This window comes from Neoarius graeffei, chromosome 9 (assembly GCF_027579695.1).
Source record: "Neoarius graeffei isolate fNeoGra1 chromosome 9, fNeoGra1.pri, whole genome shotgun sequence".
NCBI lineage: Eukaryota > Metazoa > Chordata > Actinopteri > Siluriformes > Ariidae > Neoarius > Neoarius graeffei.
In genome coordinates this window covers 65,085,994-65,104,288 of record NC_083577.1, presented here as the reverse complement: position 1 = coordinate 65,104,288, position 18,295 = coordinate 65,085,994, and the positions used below count along the sequence as shown (strand labels likewise).

General features: G+C 39.7%; 1 protein-coding gene across 1 annotated transcript in view; it reads right to left on the bottom strand.

The window, feature by feature from the left end:
* Positions 1-18,295, bottom strand: part of tanc1b (tetratricopeptide repeat, ankyrin repeat and coiled-coil containing 1b) — a 362,831-nt gene that overhangs the window by 23,533 nt on the left and 321,003 nt on the right. The window contains exons 16-18 of the mRNA XM_060930092.1: positions 13,376-13,612; positions 10,376-10,561; positions 7,656-7,734 (exon numbers count right to left, since the gene is read on the bottom strand). Coding sequence (XP_060786075.1) covers positions 7,656-7,734; positions 10,376-10,561; positions 13,376-13,612 — 502 coding nt within the window. The remainder of the gene's footprint in view (positions 1-7,655; positions 7,735-10,375; positions 10,562-13,375; positions 13,613-18,295) is intronic.

Genomic DNA, 18,295 nt, shown 5'->3' with positions numbered 1-18,295 from the left:
CATTAAGACTTACCTGCTTGGTTAATAAGATAGAATAAAATAGAAAGCATTAATGGACTGAACTCAACAATCTCAATTGATTGCATTTTAAAGAATCAATAATAATCATTTTAAGATAGTGTTAGACATTCTTCAGCTTTCCAAAATTCATTAACGTTTTTATTCACTGAAGACACGTGCCTTTCAGCCAAATTATGCAATTCAAAACAATTCTTCACATTTATAAGTGACTAAATATTTGATAATAAACTGACCTATATCCTAATATGATTTAGTAGTGGGATAGTGTGCTGTAATTGAGGGATGGACACAGAGAGATCATTGTTCCTGTCCTGCTGTCACTAGAGTTTAGCAAAGATGAACTGCACAGAGTCCAGGAGCAACCGAGGTATGTGTGTACTAAACGCCGAGAGTTGGGCTTACCCCAGTTCAGCTGTGACTGACAGCAAGACAACTAAAAAGCATATCAATTTCTATCAGACTTAGTATAGTCTACGTAAAAAACTCAAAATTACCCAAGCTCAAACCTCGCTATGTTTTTAAAAGGTATTTTATGGGGGCGTCGTGACTCGGGTGGATAGGGCGCCACACCGTGGATCCGGGGACCCGGGTTTGGTTTCGGCCCGAGGTCGTTTCCCGGTCCCTCCCCGTTTCTCTCTCCTGCTCGTTTCCTGTCTCTGCACTGTCCTATCCAATGGAGGTGAAAAAAAGCCCAAAAAAATCTAAAAAAAAAAAAAAAAAAAAAGGTATTTTATAAGCCTTTTTTCATGATCAATTGTGATACTGGCAGAACCAGTCTAATCCATGATGTTGAGTGTGCATGGGAAGATTTCAATAATGTTTTCCTATCAATTTGCAATAGGCATAGACCTATAAAGAAATATAGGATTTCTAGGAGTGACGATCACTGGTTCATAATTATCTAACCTAATGAGGGAATGAGACGCCGCTTGACACAAGGCTAGATCCACTAACTCCATATCAGACTGGGCAGCCTTTAGAATTCTCAGAAATAAATGCACACGTCAGATTAGGACATCCAAGTTAGAATATTACTTAAAATCCATTTTGGAAAAATCTTAATCCCAATAAATTCTGGAAACAGATAAAATCATCATCATTCTCCAATTCCACTTCAGGCCTCCCTGAATTCATTTTGGTTAACTCGACTGAAATTAAGAACAAAGATGATACTGTTGGGCTCTTTAATGAGCATGTTATTATCAGCTGGGTCTGTTTTTAATACATATATGTGGCAGATCACAGAATCCAGGGACACATGTCTGCCCGGGGGGCATTTTGAGTTATTGACAGATTCAGAAAGTACAGTTTCTAAGCTTTCCAATGATGCCTTCCATGTGGAGATCTGACAATATTTGAAGAATGTGTGGCCTTTTGAAAGTGTATACCTCTTAAAACAGAAAAGGGAGAAAATCGCCCTCAAAGTTTTCCATCTCAGCTACTCTGGGTGTAGGGCGGGCACATAATGGTGCTCATTTGCATGATATTAAGGAAAGCCCTACCCCCTACGAGCTAGCACGATACTACTTTCATGTAAACAAAGATCACCACGTCAATTTTCCTTCCATGCAAAGTATGCCCAACACAATTATGAAGTACAAAAATAAGTCCTAAAGTATACTTTAACATTTTGTAGTTGAAAAATTACTCACACCGTAAGAAAGAAAGATAGCACGACGATGACACAACTAACACAACACTAGTTTCATGTAAAGCCTCGGCCACAACCGGCCGTATGTGCTCCTATGGCCGGTCTACATGCAAAAAACGCAAGAAACACACGGAGAGCGCGCAAGAAACACACGGAGAGCGCGCATGAAACGCACGACAGCGCGCATGTGAAAAGCACGAGAGCGCGCGTGTGACGTGCTGATTTTCGAGCCGCAGACCGGCCGCAGAGGTTCTTTGTCATGTCAAACAAACTCTACGGGCGCTTACGTTTTTTTCAGGTTGCAAGACAAACTTACGGCCAACGCGCGTCTTTCTCCGTGAACAAAAAAAACCGCAGCGATTTGGGAAACGCCAAAAATCACACGGCCAAAAAATCATACGTCCGGTTGTGACCTAGGCTTAACCAAACCACAACACTCTCCGTTACATGCAAAAATAACCACACAGCCTTAGATTAATAAACTTACCCCATCAGAAAGAGAAACGGCGCCTTGCACACACCAATGCCTCTGATGGAATGTAATCCTAGAACGGTCCGTGTATCATCCAATCATTCAAGTATTCCATTCAATCTGGAAAACGAGGTTGCGGTTTTTTTTTTGCTAGAAATGGTCATCTCCGATGTAAATACCGTGTGTCTGTTTGCTTCGCGGTGTGTCAGGTCCTCTGCGCTCTGTTTAGTAACTCATTCCATAGTGAAATCACACGCCTGTATGCAGTTAAGTAGCCACGAGCTCAGCTCGTATCATACAGCTGATTCGCGGAAAAAAAACAAAACAAATGACTTAAATCATGTGAATGGCCCATATGGTAATTTACCCACACCCCCCAGCAGGCTACAGTCCTGACAAAAACGAGACAATTTGCAACAAAAAAATGTATGCTTTTCCAACAAAACAATCTATTATCTGAAATACTGATTGCATTCTTCAAGATCTCAACTTGCACATGATGGAAAAAAACAAAAATCACAAATTTCGAAAAAAAAAAATGCTTCTTTTGCGATTATCTCGGATTCGTTTCGGCCGACATGTGTCCCTGGATTCGGTGAGGGGTCACATATAGCAGGGTCTTGGAGCTTTAAGTCTTTTTTTTTTCTTTATATTTCTAACCTGTCCTGATTTACCAAGGGATTCCTTTGTTTTTACATTTATTTCTACTGTGGAGATATGTAAAGCTCTGAAGGCTACTGATGATTTGGGGGGAAAAAAGCCTCATCTTTTAAAGTTTGCAGCTGGTTTTGTTGCTGAGGCTATTGCTCAAATTTTTAATTCTTATTTTCAATTTTTATAAATAATATTGGGAAGGATATGTTTACAGCTCAAGTGCATCTTTAAGCAGACAATACAATAGTCTACTCAACTGCCTCTACTCTGAACCAGGCTGTTGATGAGCTCCAGACTGCCTTTCAACAGCTGCAGTCCTTTTTGTATGCTCTAAAGTTGGTTCTTAATGCTAAGAAAACCAAATTCATGATCTTTTCCAGAGCTTGCTCCCAGATCTCAGATATTACTGGCACTCATACCTTAGGAAGGGACTCAATTGAAAAAGAATCACCCTACAAGTACTTGCATATTTGGTTGGACGATAGAGTACGTATTGAGCACCCAGTGAAGAAACTGAAGGTCAGGCTGGTTTTTGATTGTTGAAATAGGGCTCGTCTCAATTTAGCAATTAGGAAAACACTTGTACAGGCTCCGTTCTGAAGTGTTGCTGCCTCATCCATATTTGCTGCTTTGATTTTGTAAATCATAGTTCTGTTTTATATCTAACTAGACAGGGACACTCTAACGAGTGCAAACCCCGCCTTTTCCCTATTAAAATACATTGGGCGAAAATTTCGAAGTTCTGCCATGACCTTGACCTTTGACCTCCAAAATTTAATGGTTTCCTTCCTGGGTGATTGGCAACACGTACAAAATTTGGTCCAAATCGATCCATTGGTTCTTGAGATATCTTGCAGACACACAGACAGACAGACAGACAGATACACACACACAGACTGACGCAGGTGAAAATAATAACCCCTCCGACTACTGTCGGCGGGGTTAATTAATTGTCCAATACACATCACTGTATTTTATGATCTGGTTTCTTGGCCTTCATTAAGCAATGTTGATGTATATATTTACAAAAGCCATACTGGGTAAACTCCCTTCTTATCTGTGTAATCATCTTTTGCTTACCAACAAAAATCACGATTTTCGCTTCTCTTGTACCCCTTTTCGACCAACAGGGAACATGTTCTTGAACCGGTTTCATTCAGGATTCTTTGAACCTTGGTGCCAGCTAGTGAACCAGCATTTTCACCAGTTTTGAGCAGAACCATTGTAATCAAGGATGTGTCATGAACAGAGAGTATTGTACAATGCACAATGGAAGCAAACAGTAATAGCAAGATAGCAGAGCACATTGATAACCTGCAAACTTTTTTCTCGTATTGCAGATATGTTTTTATTCCATTTTTTCTGAAGATGCATCTTTCCCATTGCACTCTCCATTGCTGCGCTCTGCTTCCTCTCCAAGCTAATGGCACGCCCACCGTCATCATCATGGCTCATGCTGGCAAAATCAGCTACATTTTGGTTCCAGCTGAGAACTAAATTTTCAGCTTCCTAACCAATTTATTTTTGGTCGAAATGCTCTGAATGGTTCAAAATGTGGTGTGCAAACCAGCACAGAACCCGTTCCCTGTTGGTTGAAAAGGGGTATAAGTTGGCTGCTTGATAAAGTACCCAGGATTTGCTCAGAACTTAGCAGAATAGCTTCCTCCTATTTTGCACCCTGGTCGTGGAATAACCTTCAGAACACACTACAGCTTAATGATTTCATTTACTTGGGAAAGGTCAAAGCTCTGATGAAAAAAAAAAAAAAAGTGAAATTGTTTTGCCTAAGCTGGATTTTGTTTTTTGTATTATGTATCTGTAGTTTTTTGTGTGTGTGTCCATATAATATAAAGAGCATTACACGGTGGCATAAAGATATGAAGTTTATCTTATGTTGAAAATGTTTTCACTTGTTCGCTTCGCTTACTCGTGAGTATAGTCACCACTTGAAGATAAACTGCATATCTTCGTGCAACCTTGTAATATCCTCTATGTACGTGTCGTTTACACTACTGCATTATAAAGAAGCACAAATATGAATCACTTCAAGTCAGGAATACAAGACAACATTTGTATTTAATGTTGTGGAACGTCTGCAAGACAAGTTAGTTTGTCATCACGTGCATTAAAACAGCTATCTTCTTCTTTGTTAAAAAAAAAAAAGCAGCACCTCGTAATGTTCCAGTGAAACCAAACATCCTGAAGACTTAGAAAAGTCTTCCTCAGAGAAGCAACTGTTGCTGCTCATCAATCTGGGAATGGTTATAAAACCATCTCCAAACAATTTGAAACTCACCATTCAACAGTGTGGAGGACTGTACACAAATGGAGTGCCTTCAAGACAATTGATAATTTTCCAAGGAAATATATCTACCTATCTAGCTCTGTGCGTAATATGTTTTTTATATATATATATATAAAAAACCAAGCGTGATCTACAGGCCTCTGGAAGCCCATTAAATGGGGCATGTCACCACAAAATAAGTCCAGTGCACCAAAAAGTTACTTCCGAGATACAATGATTTGAAACAAGAGCTCATTTATTTAAAAAAAAAAAAATACATAAAAAAATTACCCAGATATCATTTTTCTAATTTTGCCATAAATACATTCCTTAACCTAGATCAGTAAACAAAATCTTATATTGTAAAACCTATAAATATGGCTTTGTAGGTGAATTAAATGTATACTATGCATTCATTTCAATTTACATATCTCAAAGTTTACAAATGATTTTCTCCAAACTTGATTTTCCGTGAGGATGATGATACCTTAAACATTTTTTTTAATAAAAATAACAATAGCATTTGAGTCAACATAATCAGAATAATCTATTATATCTAATGTTGTTGATGACGATGGCCTTACATAAAGCCTGTTTGTCTCATCTCATCTCATTATCTCTAGCCGCTTTATCCTTCTACAGGGTCGCAGGCAAGCTGGAGCCTATCCCAGCTGACTACAGGCGAAAGGCGGGGTACACCCTGGACAAGTCGCCAGGTCATCACAGGGCTGACACATAGACACAGACAACCATTCACACTCACATTCACACCTACGGTCAATTTAGAGTCACCAGTTAGCCTAACCTGCATGTCTTTGGACTGTGGGGGAAACCGGAGCACCTGGAGGAAACCCACGCGGACACGGGGAGAACATGCAAACTCCGCACAGAAAGGCCCTCGCCAGCCCCGGGGCTCGAACCCAGGACCTTCTTGCTGTGAGGCGACAGCGCTAACCACTACACCACCGTGCCGCCAAGCCTGTTTGTGACACACTAATAATGTGACTTAACCCAGGTTTTTTTTCTTTTTTTTTTCTTTTTTACAAAACCAAGATGTGTGTAACAAACAATATAACAAAAAACATACAACATTAGTGAACCAGGACATAGGACATTCAATAAGGGCTAGGGATATAGTACTGGGGGGGGTTATTAGAATGTATGTGTATGTGTGTGTGTGTGTATCTGTGAGTGTGTTAGAGGGGGATGTTTGAGTGTGGGTGTGAGGGGGGTATTTGTGTATGCGTGTGTGTGTACATGAATACATACGTATATTATCAGTTTAGCAATTATGTAAATGATATGTAAGCAGAAAAGTCCGGGGCATGGGGGATTAGGATGAGTCCCGAAGTCTGCTTCTCCCTCCCTTGTCTCTTCCTCCCTTCCTCCACTTCCTACCTTAAACATTTTCGCTACTTGCTCTACTGACCGGCTGCACCGAATTTAACAAATGACGCCTTAAAAATAATTAACTGGAGATTTTTAGAATGCCCAGTAAATTTTTTTATTTTTTTGACCAACTGGACTCACTTTGTGGCAACACAAACAAATGTTTATGACGGCACAACCAGTAAAATACTGAACGAGTACGGTTGTCACGGAAGGATGGCAAGGAAAAAGCATCTCCAAAAAGAATATTCCATGCCATGAAGAATTGAGGCTGATTTGAGGGCAAAGGGACACCCTATCCCCTTCATTATAGTATAATGTCATGGGGAAAAGAAAAAAATATATACCCTCCAATTCTACACTCACAATGTTGCCAAGAAAGTGCATAGTGAGTGTAGAATTGGAGGGTATATACTTTCTCTTCCCCATGACTGTAAGTATATAATCACTCTGCAATGCATGCGAGTGTGAGCAGGTGTGGTTTTGGCCTGAGGCAAAGTAGCACTGAACAGAGGCTCAAGTAAGCAGCTGAGAGTCACCAGGCAACAAAAACAAGGCCTTTATTTGCTACCTGCCATTCAGTCCTTTTTTGGAATCCTATCTTCAGCTTTCCCCAGTGCCTACAGGGACATGAACCCCGTGATGACCTTCAGCCTACTATCTCATGGTTTAGTCAGTGTTTTATGCTGTGTCAAAATAACTACACACAGGAAAATGTGCGATCAAATACAGAAAACTTGTTACATTTGCTGATTCTGGCTTCAAAGATAAAGATTGGTGTGGTCCATTTGCTATAATGTAGATCACAGAATAAAAACAGGATAATAGGTTAAGGAAATGAAAGCAACACAATGAGTGTTTAATCACTCCCTTATAGAATTAACCCAAAGCACAGTTTAAAATCACCAAAAAACATTCTGCCAAACACCCAATACATGCTAGATATGCCATTTCCAAGGAAACGGAGCAAAAAAAAAAAAAAAAGTTGAATGACAGTTGTGTTGATGGACAATTATTTCAGCTAAAAATGAGGATGAAAGGATAGTGCTTTTCGTCCAGGTAATATTAAACGTGAGCACAGGTAAATGGAGGTTATCCAAAAATAAGCTGGACGTTTAGAGGAAGAGTGAGAAAAAGAGGAAGATGTAATTACTGTCAGCGATAGAAATTTAAGCAAAACATACCTGTTTCTCCCCATAGTGTATCATGAGCATCAATCTGCACGACCACCTCGTTATCAAGGGCCAGTAACTCTCTCACCACCTACCAAACAACAAAACTGGCTTAAACAATTCCAATGTAAACAAAAGGAATAAGCAACATAAGTGATTATGTATATCACAGCAGGGTAGCTTCAGGCAGCAGGAGAAAAGCAGGTGAGAGAGCTATAATTGGAAATTGGGAAAAAAAAACCCCCACAAAACTTCAGGTGATCAATACAGAGGTGCCACTGAGGGTTAGATTCTCTCTGAGGTGATGCATTATTAAAAGTGAAATGCAATGGCAGAGAAATAGGAGGCGAGGGACTTTAACGTGGTGCTCTCTCAACCTTAATACCAAAACATTCGTCCTTCTGCCTGTGACCTGATCAAACACTCTTCCCAAACCACTAAATTTATACACAGCATCTCTTCTGCTCACTTATCAGTCTTGATCCATTACACGGTATCTCTGTTTCGTGCACGTACACACACACACTTTTTCCCCTCGATATGCTTCCCAGTACACTCTCTCTGTCTCTTTCTTACACAGTTGGGTTTCACTCCCAAACATACGAAATTTTCCCCCATGATCCTCAATTTCTAACCTCTGTTGCCTTCCTTTGCCCATATGTTGAGCGGTACCTCGTTCATGAAGAGAGTAAAATGTAAAGCATGGTCTTACATCTGTCACACTGCAGTCTCAGTGGCCTGTTGCCATGGCTTATCTCCCATGGCAACTGTATCAGTAAAATCTGTATTAGTGTAGAGTTCAGCAGTGGAGAGGTAAATACTCAGTATTGAGAGTCGGGGAAACTGTCCATACTACACAGATGCACTATGTACATACACAAACCAACGTGTTATACCGTACATAAAAGCCATATTAGGTAGCTAGAGGACATTTTCCAGCAATGACGCTAGCTAGCTAGCTAGCTAGCTATATAAGCCCCATTTTCAGTTTATGATTAAACAATATAAAAAAATGTGCATTTATCTGGAATCAGATACACGAGTGTTTGAGCTTTGTGCAAGCCATATGGATTATTTGAACAGAAGGGTGCAGCTAACACCTACAGTCTCCACACTATAAGCAACAGTCACATTTCACTGAACTCTCTGATTGCTATTAGCCAAAATTCATCTCATTATGTCGTCTTTCAGACATAAAACAGAAAAATTTACTATTAAAACCAGTTGTTAAAACAAAGTGTGGTGAAGCAGCTTTTAGCTACTATGCAGTACAGCTATGGAACCAACTGCCAGAGGACATTAAAAATGCTCCTGCTGTTGGCAGCTTCAAATCTAGGTTAAAGACCAAGCTGTTTTCAGATGCTTTCTGTTAAATAATTAATATCGTCTTCTTTACATTCTTTATAATCTTTACTTCTCTGCATGCAGTGTTGGGCACGTTACTTTCAAAAAGTAATTAGTTATAGTTACTAGTTACTTTTCCCAAAAAGTAACTGAGTTAGTAACGGAGTTACTTTGTCATAAAAGTAACTAATTACCAGGGAAAGTAATTATTCCGTTACATTTTGTTCCCCCTCAAAAAAAAATCAAATTCAATTAGTGTAATCATAATAAAAGTGAATGTTAAATGTGTTAAATGACTGAAATGGACACTTAACAGAACCAATTAGTAATGTTATCTACACTATATTAATATGTTTGTGGGACAATGTGAGATAAGACATCTATCAAATGTAATATATTTTTGTAGTTATTAAAATTATGTTACTAATTACTGGCCACTGACGAGGACAAACGCTTTGTTCCTCGACATAATGTGCATTGCACGTAAACACTCTTGCCTTTTATTTCAAGTAATGAAAAGTCCTGGCTGTATTTCCAGTGTGAAAGCGCAGTGCTGGGCTGACCGCTCGCCATCGCTGGGTCTTCCGATTGAAAGAGCGCGCAGTAGTGCAGTAGGCGTGGCCTACCTACGTATGTTGTCCAAATCTACTCTGATTGGCTTACTGTGCCGTTGTCTCGTGTCTCCCCGCCCCACACTAAAGCAGAGTAAAGAAAGGCTGAGCGAGCAGCGTGCCAAATGAGAACAGCTTTAATAAAGTAACGCATAGTATTTTATTGTAAGTAACAGGAATGGCGTTATAACGATGTAAAAAGTAATTAGTTAGATTACTCGTTACTAAAAAAAGTAACGCCGTTAGTAACGCCGTTATTTCTAACGCCGTTATTCCCATCACTGTCTGCATGTTTTAAATTTACTTTAACTTTATCCTATTTTATTCTTTATTCTATTCTGCTGGGGTTTTTTTTCCTTCTCATCCTATTTGAACTACTACTTCATTTTATTATTACTATTGTTTAATTCTTATTATTTTCTTTTAATTCTTTTAATTAATTGTTTTAGAATAAAAATAAAATTATTTTATGTAATTTTATTTCTCTATTGTTTACTGTTTTTGTTTTTACTTCTGTAAAGCACATTGAACTGCCATTGTGTATGAAATGTGCTATATAAATAAACTTGCCTTCCCTTTCTCAAACAGAGGAACTGATTCAGGGTTTTAGACTTGGACTGACCTGTAGTGTAACTAGTGTAATGGTGATCCTGTATCAGATTTGTATTGCTTTTTATTACATATAGGAAACAGATTGTGTGTTTTATCAGTTATCACTGTATCAGGGTATGTCTGTGATCCATGCTGATGTCTATTTGTGTATGTGCGTTAGCTGACCTGTGTGTGTCCCATACTGGATGCGGCTATAAGTGCTTGCTGAAGGGCTTTGCTCTTTAAGCTGAGCTCATGTTGCTGCTCCTCTCTTCTCCACCTCTGCTCCAGCAGGTACTGGATGATATCCAGATGGCCCCTGAGAGCTGCATGGACCAGAGCACACTGTCCATTCTTGTCTACATGATCCACCTGATGATGATGGGCAATAATACACCAGTCAGAAGCAACTTTCATTCAAGTATGCTTTAAAAGAAGTATGAACAAATTCATATATACTGTAGGCAAGCAAAGTTTGAACAACTATTCATCTGGAATCATCTAGAAACAGCACCCAATTCACTCTTAAACGCTTAGCGAATCTGTCCCAATTTCTAAAATCCTCACATCTTTACAGCTGGGTTAACATGAATATTTGTCATTCTGAATGAATTAATTTGATTGCAGGTTCCAAATCAATTTTTGGCTATCCAAATCAGAAAGCATGGCTATCCGCTGAATATTTCCATCTACATGCACATTACATGGAATCTGAAGCATATTTATGCGTATGTGCAGCATTTAGTCAATGTCGCTATAACAAGTGTGAGTCCTTTCAGTGAGTAACAAGTGGCTAATGTTTGCTCTGCGTATCAGCCATATTTTTTTAAATGGCCTGCACTTGTGTTTCCATCAAGTCTTAAGTAATGTCAGTCTCAGGAAATTGTCCTACAAATGCCCTTATTGAACAGAGGTGAGTTTCCCAAAAGCTTCTTAATGCTAAGAGCATCTTAACTAGGAGAGAAAGGCTACATCCACACGACAACGGCAACGAGATGTTATTTAAAAATATATCGCGTCCAAATGGGCAACAATCAGTAAAATATCAGGTCCATATAACAACGCAACGCTTGCTGAAAACGATGCAATACACATGCCACACCTCTAGGGGCGCTGTAAGACGGTCCCTTCGGAGACACCAGAACAATAGAAGAAGTAACGACGCATGCGCATAAACTATTATGCGCGAGACTTCATATTAGCCACAAAGTCAGAAAAATCTGTTTGTAAAATTACATTATAATGACCAAATACAATGAAAAGTATTTTTCCAGTCTCACCTGTGAAAGGTAATCCCATGTGATCTCGTTTGGACGGTAAACCTGTTGGTACAGTTAAACGCAGCTAATCTTTATTCTCCGCTTTGACCTATCCAAAATGGCGGCGAGGATGACGTATGATTCTACGCGGAAGGCGGCGTCTTCAATGGTCCGGAATAAAGTGAATGATACACGTTGATGGAATTAATTTGTTGTTTCTCACCTGTGAAAGATAATCCCATGTGATCTCGTTTGGATGGTAAACCTGTTGGTACAGTTAAACGCAGCTAATCTTTATTCTCCGCTTTGACCTCTCCAATATGGCGGCGAGGATGACGTATGATTCTACGCGGAAGGCGGCGTCTTTAATGGTCCGGAATAAATTGGATTAATTTGCTCCTCTACGCCCTTTTTGAGGAATGTATTGTCGGACTTAAATCAACATCTGAAGAGGTGAGATCGCTCCTTTTTTCCCCTATTTTTGCTGGCGGGATTGCACCATTACACAATAAATATTCACAGTGAAAATATTTTGTAAGCGCGTTTCATGAACCAAGTTATAGGATTTGTTGACAACTCGCATCGCAATGAGAAGATCATTGGCACTACTGGTGTTAAGAATCAGACCATTTCATAAATGAATATTTTGCTGTAGAGCTGCAGTGTTTGTACAATTGCATGTTTTTGCTTCACTATTACTGTCACTATTCTGCTTCTTGCGTTACTACTGTGAACTAACACTGAACATAATAATAATAATAATAATATCCAAGCTCGTGTTTCACTCTCACTAGTGCTCTGTAAGGCTTTTTCCTGGTGATATTCGTTACACTTCTACCCGGCGTGAAGCACTCACAGTCATGTGGTTGTGACGTCATCGTAAACAAATCCGTTCTACTCATCCAGACGACTTCACAACGGCAACGTTGCCAGATCTTTCCACTCTGGAACCCGTTCTCAAAAAGATTGCGTTTTGGGCACCCAAAACGCTGGTGCCGTGTGGACGCCAGGCCTAAACGATAAGCAATTGTATCGGAGTCACCTGAATCCGTTGCCATGTGGACAGGGCCAAAGTGTTCGTTGTGATGCTCGTTCTACCATTTAACGATGATCTTTGTGCTACGATATTTTTGGGAAGCCCACCCCAGACTATGTGGAGAGAAAAAAAAATTATGTCCTGCAGCATTATTTCTCAAATAATTGCCTTTTTTTTTTTTTTAAATTTCCCACTTGCCATGTTGGACAGTGCTCATCACAACTCAAACACATGTTCAGAACTTATGCAAAGATTCTGTTTGTGAAATTTGCATTTAAATGGTGACTACTAAACAGATCATTCGCCTTGGTGGAATGGGTAGAAGTTTTGTCTAGACTAGCCCTACACAAATTTACACCATTTACAATTTATACAAATTTCTGATTATGTGGTTATATGAACTTTTATTGATCAGTTGAATTAACAACTTGGCTGGATGCATACACATTTCTCATCTCATCTCATTATCTCTAGCCGCTTATCCTGTTCTACAGGGTCGCAGGCAAGCTGGAGCCTATCCCAGCTGACTACGGGCGAAAGGCGGGGTACACCCTGGACAAGTCGCCAGGTCATCACAGGGCTGACACATAGACACAGACAACCATTCACACTCACATTCACACCTACGGTCAATTTAGAGTCACCAGTTAACCTAACCTGCATGTCTTTGGACTGTGGGGGAAACCGGAGCACCCGGAGGAAACCCACGCGGACACGGGGAGAACATGCAAACTCCACACAGAAAGGCCCTCGCCGGCCCCGGGGCTCGAACCCGGACCTTCTTGCTGTGAGGCGACAGCGCTAACCACTACGCCACCGTGCCACCGCATACACATTTGTTGATTGACAAATAATGATCTGCATCATTTCATTTGATTTCATCAAACTTGCCTTGGCTCCTCTCTTGCACAGCTGGTTGACCAGGCTCAAGTGTCCTGATGCAGCAGCATAACTGAGGGCACTTATCCCGTTCTCGGATGCCACGTCTACGCTGGCTCCAAACTCCAGCAGCAGGGCCACCATCTCATGATGACCCAGGTGTGCCTGCACGCACAGCACTGGCGCATTGTTCAGCACTTCTGTACGGTAGTTTACATTCGCACCACCCAACATCAGCAAACGGCTCACCTGCATACACGCATGACATGATTAATACACAGGTTCGACAAGGTAGACTTACCGTTCTCAAACCAAAACTTGATGGAAAAAAAAATCACCACTATAACTTTATTCATTATATTAAATGTGATCAGTTGTCAAACAAGTAAGGTACAGTAACAGAAATGGTACAGAAATGTTGTTCTGGGAAAATACTATGTATTATTTTTTTCGCGGTCCGGGTTCCATCAAATCCTGCGCTCTGATTGGCTGGCGAGCGGGTCCGTATCCTATGATACGGACCCCAGTTATGGACCTCTGGCGACTCGCTCGTTCACAACAACAAACAACATAGTAGCATTTTTTGTCAACGTTTATCTTTTTTTTACAAGATTTATTTATAAGATTATCAAAAATCTTATAAATTTTTGCCAGCATTTCTCAGTATAATAGCATTAATTTTACAGCATGGATAGCGATAATGACAGTCTTCACAGCGAAAGCGAGTTTTACTCCCCTGAGGAAGAAGAAATAAAAGAAAACATTTCAGGAGAAAGATAAAAACCTCCAACTGTTGCTAACGCCGAGCAAAAACATGGCTGAATCCTGAATGACTCAATTTTGTATAAATAGGGGACTACATAGGCGGCAAAATGTAGCTTTTTTTTCCTGCCATGGAAGTGCACTTGTATACCGAGGAGGAATCCATTTGCATTACAGCTGTGAATGAGGATTCAAAATGGCGTCTCGGCTCGGTTTTCCCTTTCAGGCGCTCTCGTTTTCTGTTAGAATTTGGTAAAGAAAAAAATAAATATATTATTTACCAGCTTAAAGTCGGTCCGTATGGTGAAATACCGTGACCTTGGCCTTAAATACTGACCTCGGCTCAGAGGGCCTCGGTCAGTATTTTCAAGACCTCGGTCACGGCATTTCACGATACGGACCTCCCAGCTGTTAAATAACACACACACACACACTATATATATATATATATATATATATATATATATATATATATATATATATATATTTTTTTTTTTTTTTAATTAATACGTGTTAGATTCCCCAGTGCAAAGTGAAATCTTCTCTCTTCATAGTGAGAATACAAAGACACATACCACACACACAATAACTGAAAAGTTGAATCCATTCATGAAACTAAACTTTAAAAGTGCATTATTAAAGTGCCTCTGTGCTAGCACAAAAGCTTCAGAGTGGCAGAGATTGGTTGGCATGGAGGCTTTGCTTTGCAATCTATCAGAACAATTACTTTCCTTCTTCTCTGAAACAACACCTCAACCTGTGCCTGGAGCTCTCAAACAACCTGGGGATCTGCAAAATCATGCTAACCACAATGGAACTCCAGCTTGCAGTGGAATATTCTGGAGCAGACTTTAATCAGGCACTATTCTTCCACTTGGTAAGAAATTCAAATTCAATAGACATTATATGACTGATCAATGATGGACATGAGGCTCAGTGAGAGTCAAAAACAGCGGGAGAGGAGTTGAAGTGCAGAGAGAGAGAGAGAGAGAGAGAGAGAACTGGGGAGTGTGTGGGGGGAAAGGAAATATGCTTTGTAATACTGCCTTCTTGAGAAACGAGGCTTTCAGACCGTTTTCCCATCTAAAAAGAAAATCTGTGCAACCTGAATAACAGTGCATGATGAGATCATTTTTGCCTTGAGCTAATTTTCAACGATTCTGCTTTTACATCTCCTGTAACAAAGATGGCAATTTCATACACAGCGGGTTTGCACACAAAACCACCAGAAAGTTTCATAAAATTATTTTCCAGCCCCTTACTTAATATGCCGTAATTACGACTAATTTAAAGGGCTCTGGACTATTGTAAAATGTCATGAGGCCTTCACAATTTTTCCCCCCACAGCAAGCATGCTACAGAAATGATACTGTATCAGGCTAATGAGAGAAAATGGTGTCGTTTCATGCTGGGTGGGAATAATGTGGAAGCTGAGTGAATAAAGGGACTCCACAGCAAACCGTTCATAACTTCAGATTATACCACCGACTATCATCAGAATATGGTTATATCATAATTCACTTCAATAGGCTCTTTGCAGCTAGAAATCACGTGCTTGGATACCACATAGCAACGCCATACTGAAGAGCACGCTTTCAGGTAAACAAAACCCTCGACAAGGTCAAGTACAAAAATTTCGGCAGTTTATAGCGCTTAATATCTTTCCTTTTCGAGAAGAATTGTCAAAGCAGTCCTCCAAGTTTAGTTTAGGCTCATTTTTACAGGAAAAAATGATCATCACAAAGGCTGTGGCTTAATGTTTGGCATTTGGATCTTCACGGGAAAACAACATGGCGACCTTGCAAGGTAGGTACAGTACAACAAAAAACACCTTGTAAAAGCACTTATTTTAATTCTAACAGCTAAAAGCAGCCCCATAAAATTTGCATGGTATATAGCTGTTTTTGTAAGGTTTGATAACATCTTGGCGATATAAACAAATTATTTACTGCAATGGTAACACGTACTTCTTACAACACATCGATGGCTTTCTACTAAAAGTTGTATTACAGCTTTCTAAAGGACAAACTTAAGATATTTCTTTTTGAATTGCTAGAGCCAGTTGATCAAGATAGACAAGACATCTCTCATTTTCCTACTTTAAAGTGCATATCACGGGTAAATTCAGGAGCAAGATCAATGTAATTCTCCTATTTTATATTAAACTTTGGTCAAATATCTGTCATATTTTGTGCAATTTCTTTACCTTGCGCAGAACCAGAAAAATTCAGTTGAAATCAAGCCATGTGAGGCGAATTGGTCCGCCTCTGAAAAAACTTGGCATCTGGATTTCCTGGCAAACACTGATTTTCGTAGCGTCACGTGCGGGATGCCTCCCTCTGAATCCTACGTCAGCGCTGGTTTGTTTATGAGAAAACGACCTGGTGGTTTTCTGCAAATTTCTTCAACGTTATCGCGTAATTATTAAAATGGTTCACAGATGTATCGTAGGAGGGTGTAGCAACACCAATCTTGATGGGATTAGTGCTCATCGTTTCCCAAAAGACCGGACAATGAGAGAGAAATGGGAGCGCTTGGTCTACACAGGCTGTGCACTGAAACCGTGCAAGCTCTCGCAGCCTGCTGGCGCTTCCGCAGGTGACGTCACGAATCTGGCTCCAGACTCCCTTGGGATTTTTCCAGATGCATTTTGTTATTTTATTTTTTTCTGCTGTAGACAGATGGCCTTGTGCAAAATTACCCTTCTGGATGAGTGTGTAAAGGGACATTCATATTAAAAAAAACGAATTTGGTCCAGGATATGCACTTTAACATTTGATGATGCTGGGAAATACACAAACAATAACTCTGGATGCATGAGTACAGCAAATGCGTACAGGTTCATGACTGAACCTGAGTATTTGGACGATATGAAAGGATAAAACAGGATTTCTTCTTCTTGGGTTCTGTAGGCTCTTCAATAGTATTCTCTATTGTGAAACTGAGAAGTATTAAGTACAACAACTTTAGCATAAAGCCATCATGTACATGCCTTGCAAAGTTGCCATGTTGTTTAGCTGTGAAGATCCAAACGTCGTCCATTAAAAGTCAGTGCCTTCATGATAAAAATTATTTTTTCCTGAAAAAGAGTCAAAACTAAACTTAGAAAACTACTTTGACAGTTCTTCTAGAAAACTGCTGAAACTTTTGTGCTTGACCTTGTCGAGGGGTTTGTTTAACTGAAAGCTTATGGCACTGCTATCTGGTATCCAAGCAAGTGATGTAGGCTGCAAAGAGCCTATTCTTAATCAATTATTTAAAATTTTTGTGATTTTATTTTATGACCTACAATGAATTGTACTGTAATGGGAACCTATAAACCCTGGGCTTAATTTCCCACCATTCAGATGAATTGTGAATACCATTGGGTTAAGTGGTGAAATCTCCTAGAAATTCTAATACTGCAGCTCCAGACAGTTTGATACAGATCTGGATAAAAGAAAGTCAGGATAACCGAAAAACATCAATCCAAGATCTCCAGTATCTGGATATTTGTGAGGTTCCTGATCACAAACATAGCACAATGCACTATTATATACAATTTTCCAATAAGCAACAAACTGTTTCCTGTACCAACTACAATCGTATATTGTAGGTGTTTGAGAAAGATACAGTATAACTTACAGAATAATGAGAATGATGAACAGTACCAGTCAAAAGTTCAGACATACCTACTGATTCATAGGTCTGTTCTGCATTTTGACGGTTTTCTACATTGTAGAACAATACTGAAGACATCAAAATTATGAAATAACATACGGAACATGTATAGAGGATATTACATGGTTGCGCGAAGATATGAAGTTTATCTTCGAGTGGTGAACATATTCATGAGTGAGCGAACTGAATGAGTGAAATATTTTTCAACTTGAGAAGACAAACTTCATATCTTCACCACCATGTAATATTCTTTTTATTATATAGATATATCCAGAAAAAAAGCAAATTAAATCACAAGAATTTCAACTCTGAACCAGTTCACCATTTTGACAACGCGTGTCCAGTCAGTGGGAAAACACTGGGAGTGACATCATCATCAGTGAAATATCAGGAATTTTTATACATACAAGACACTTTTTTTGATGGAATAAAAGCACTTTTTTTTCGCGGCCCGGTTTCCATCAAATCCTGCGCTCTGATTGGCTAGTGAGCGGGTCCGTATCCTACGAT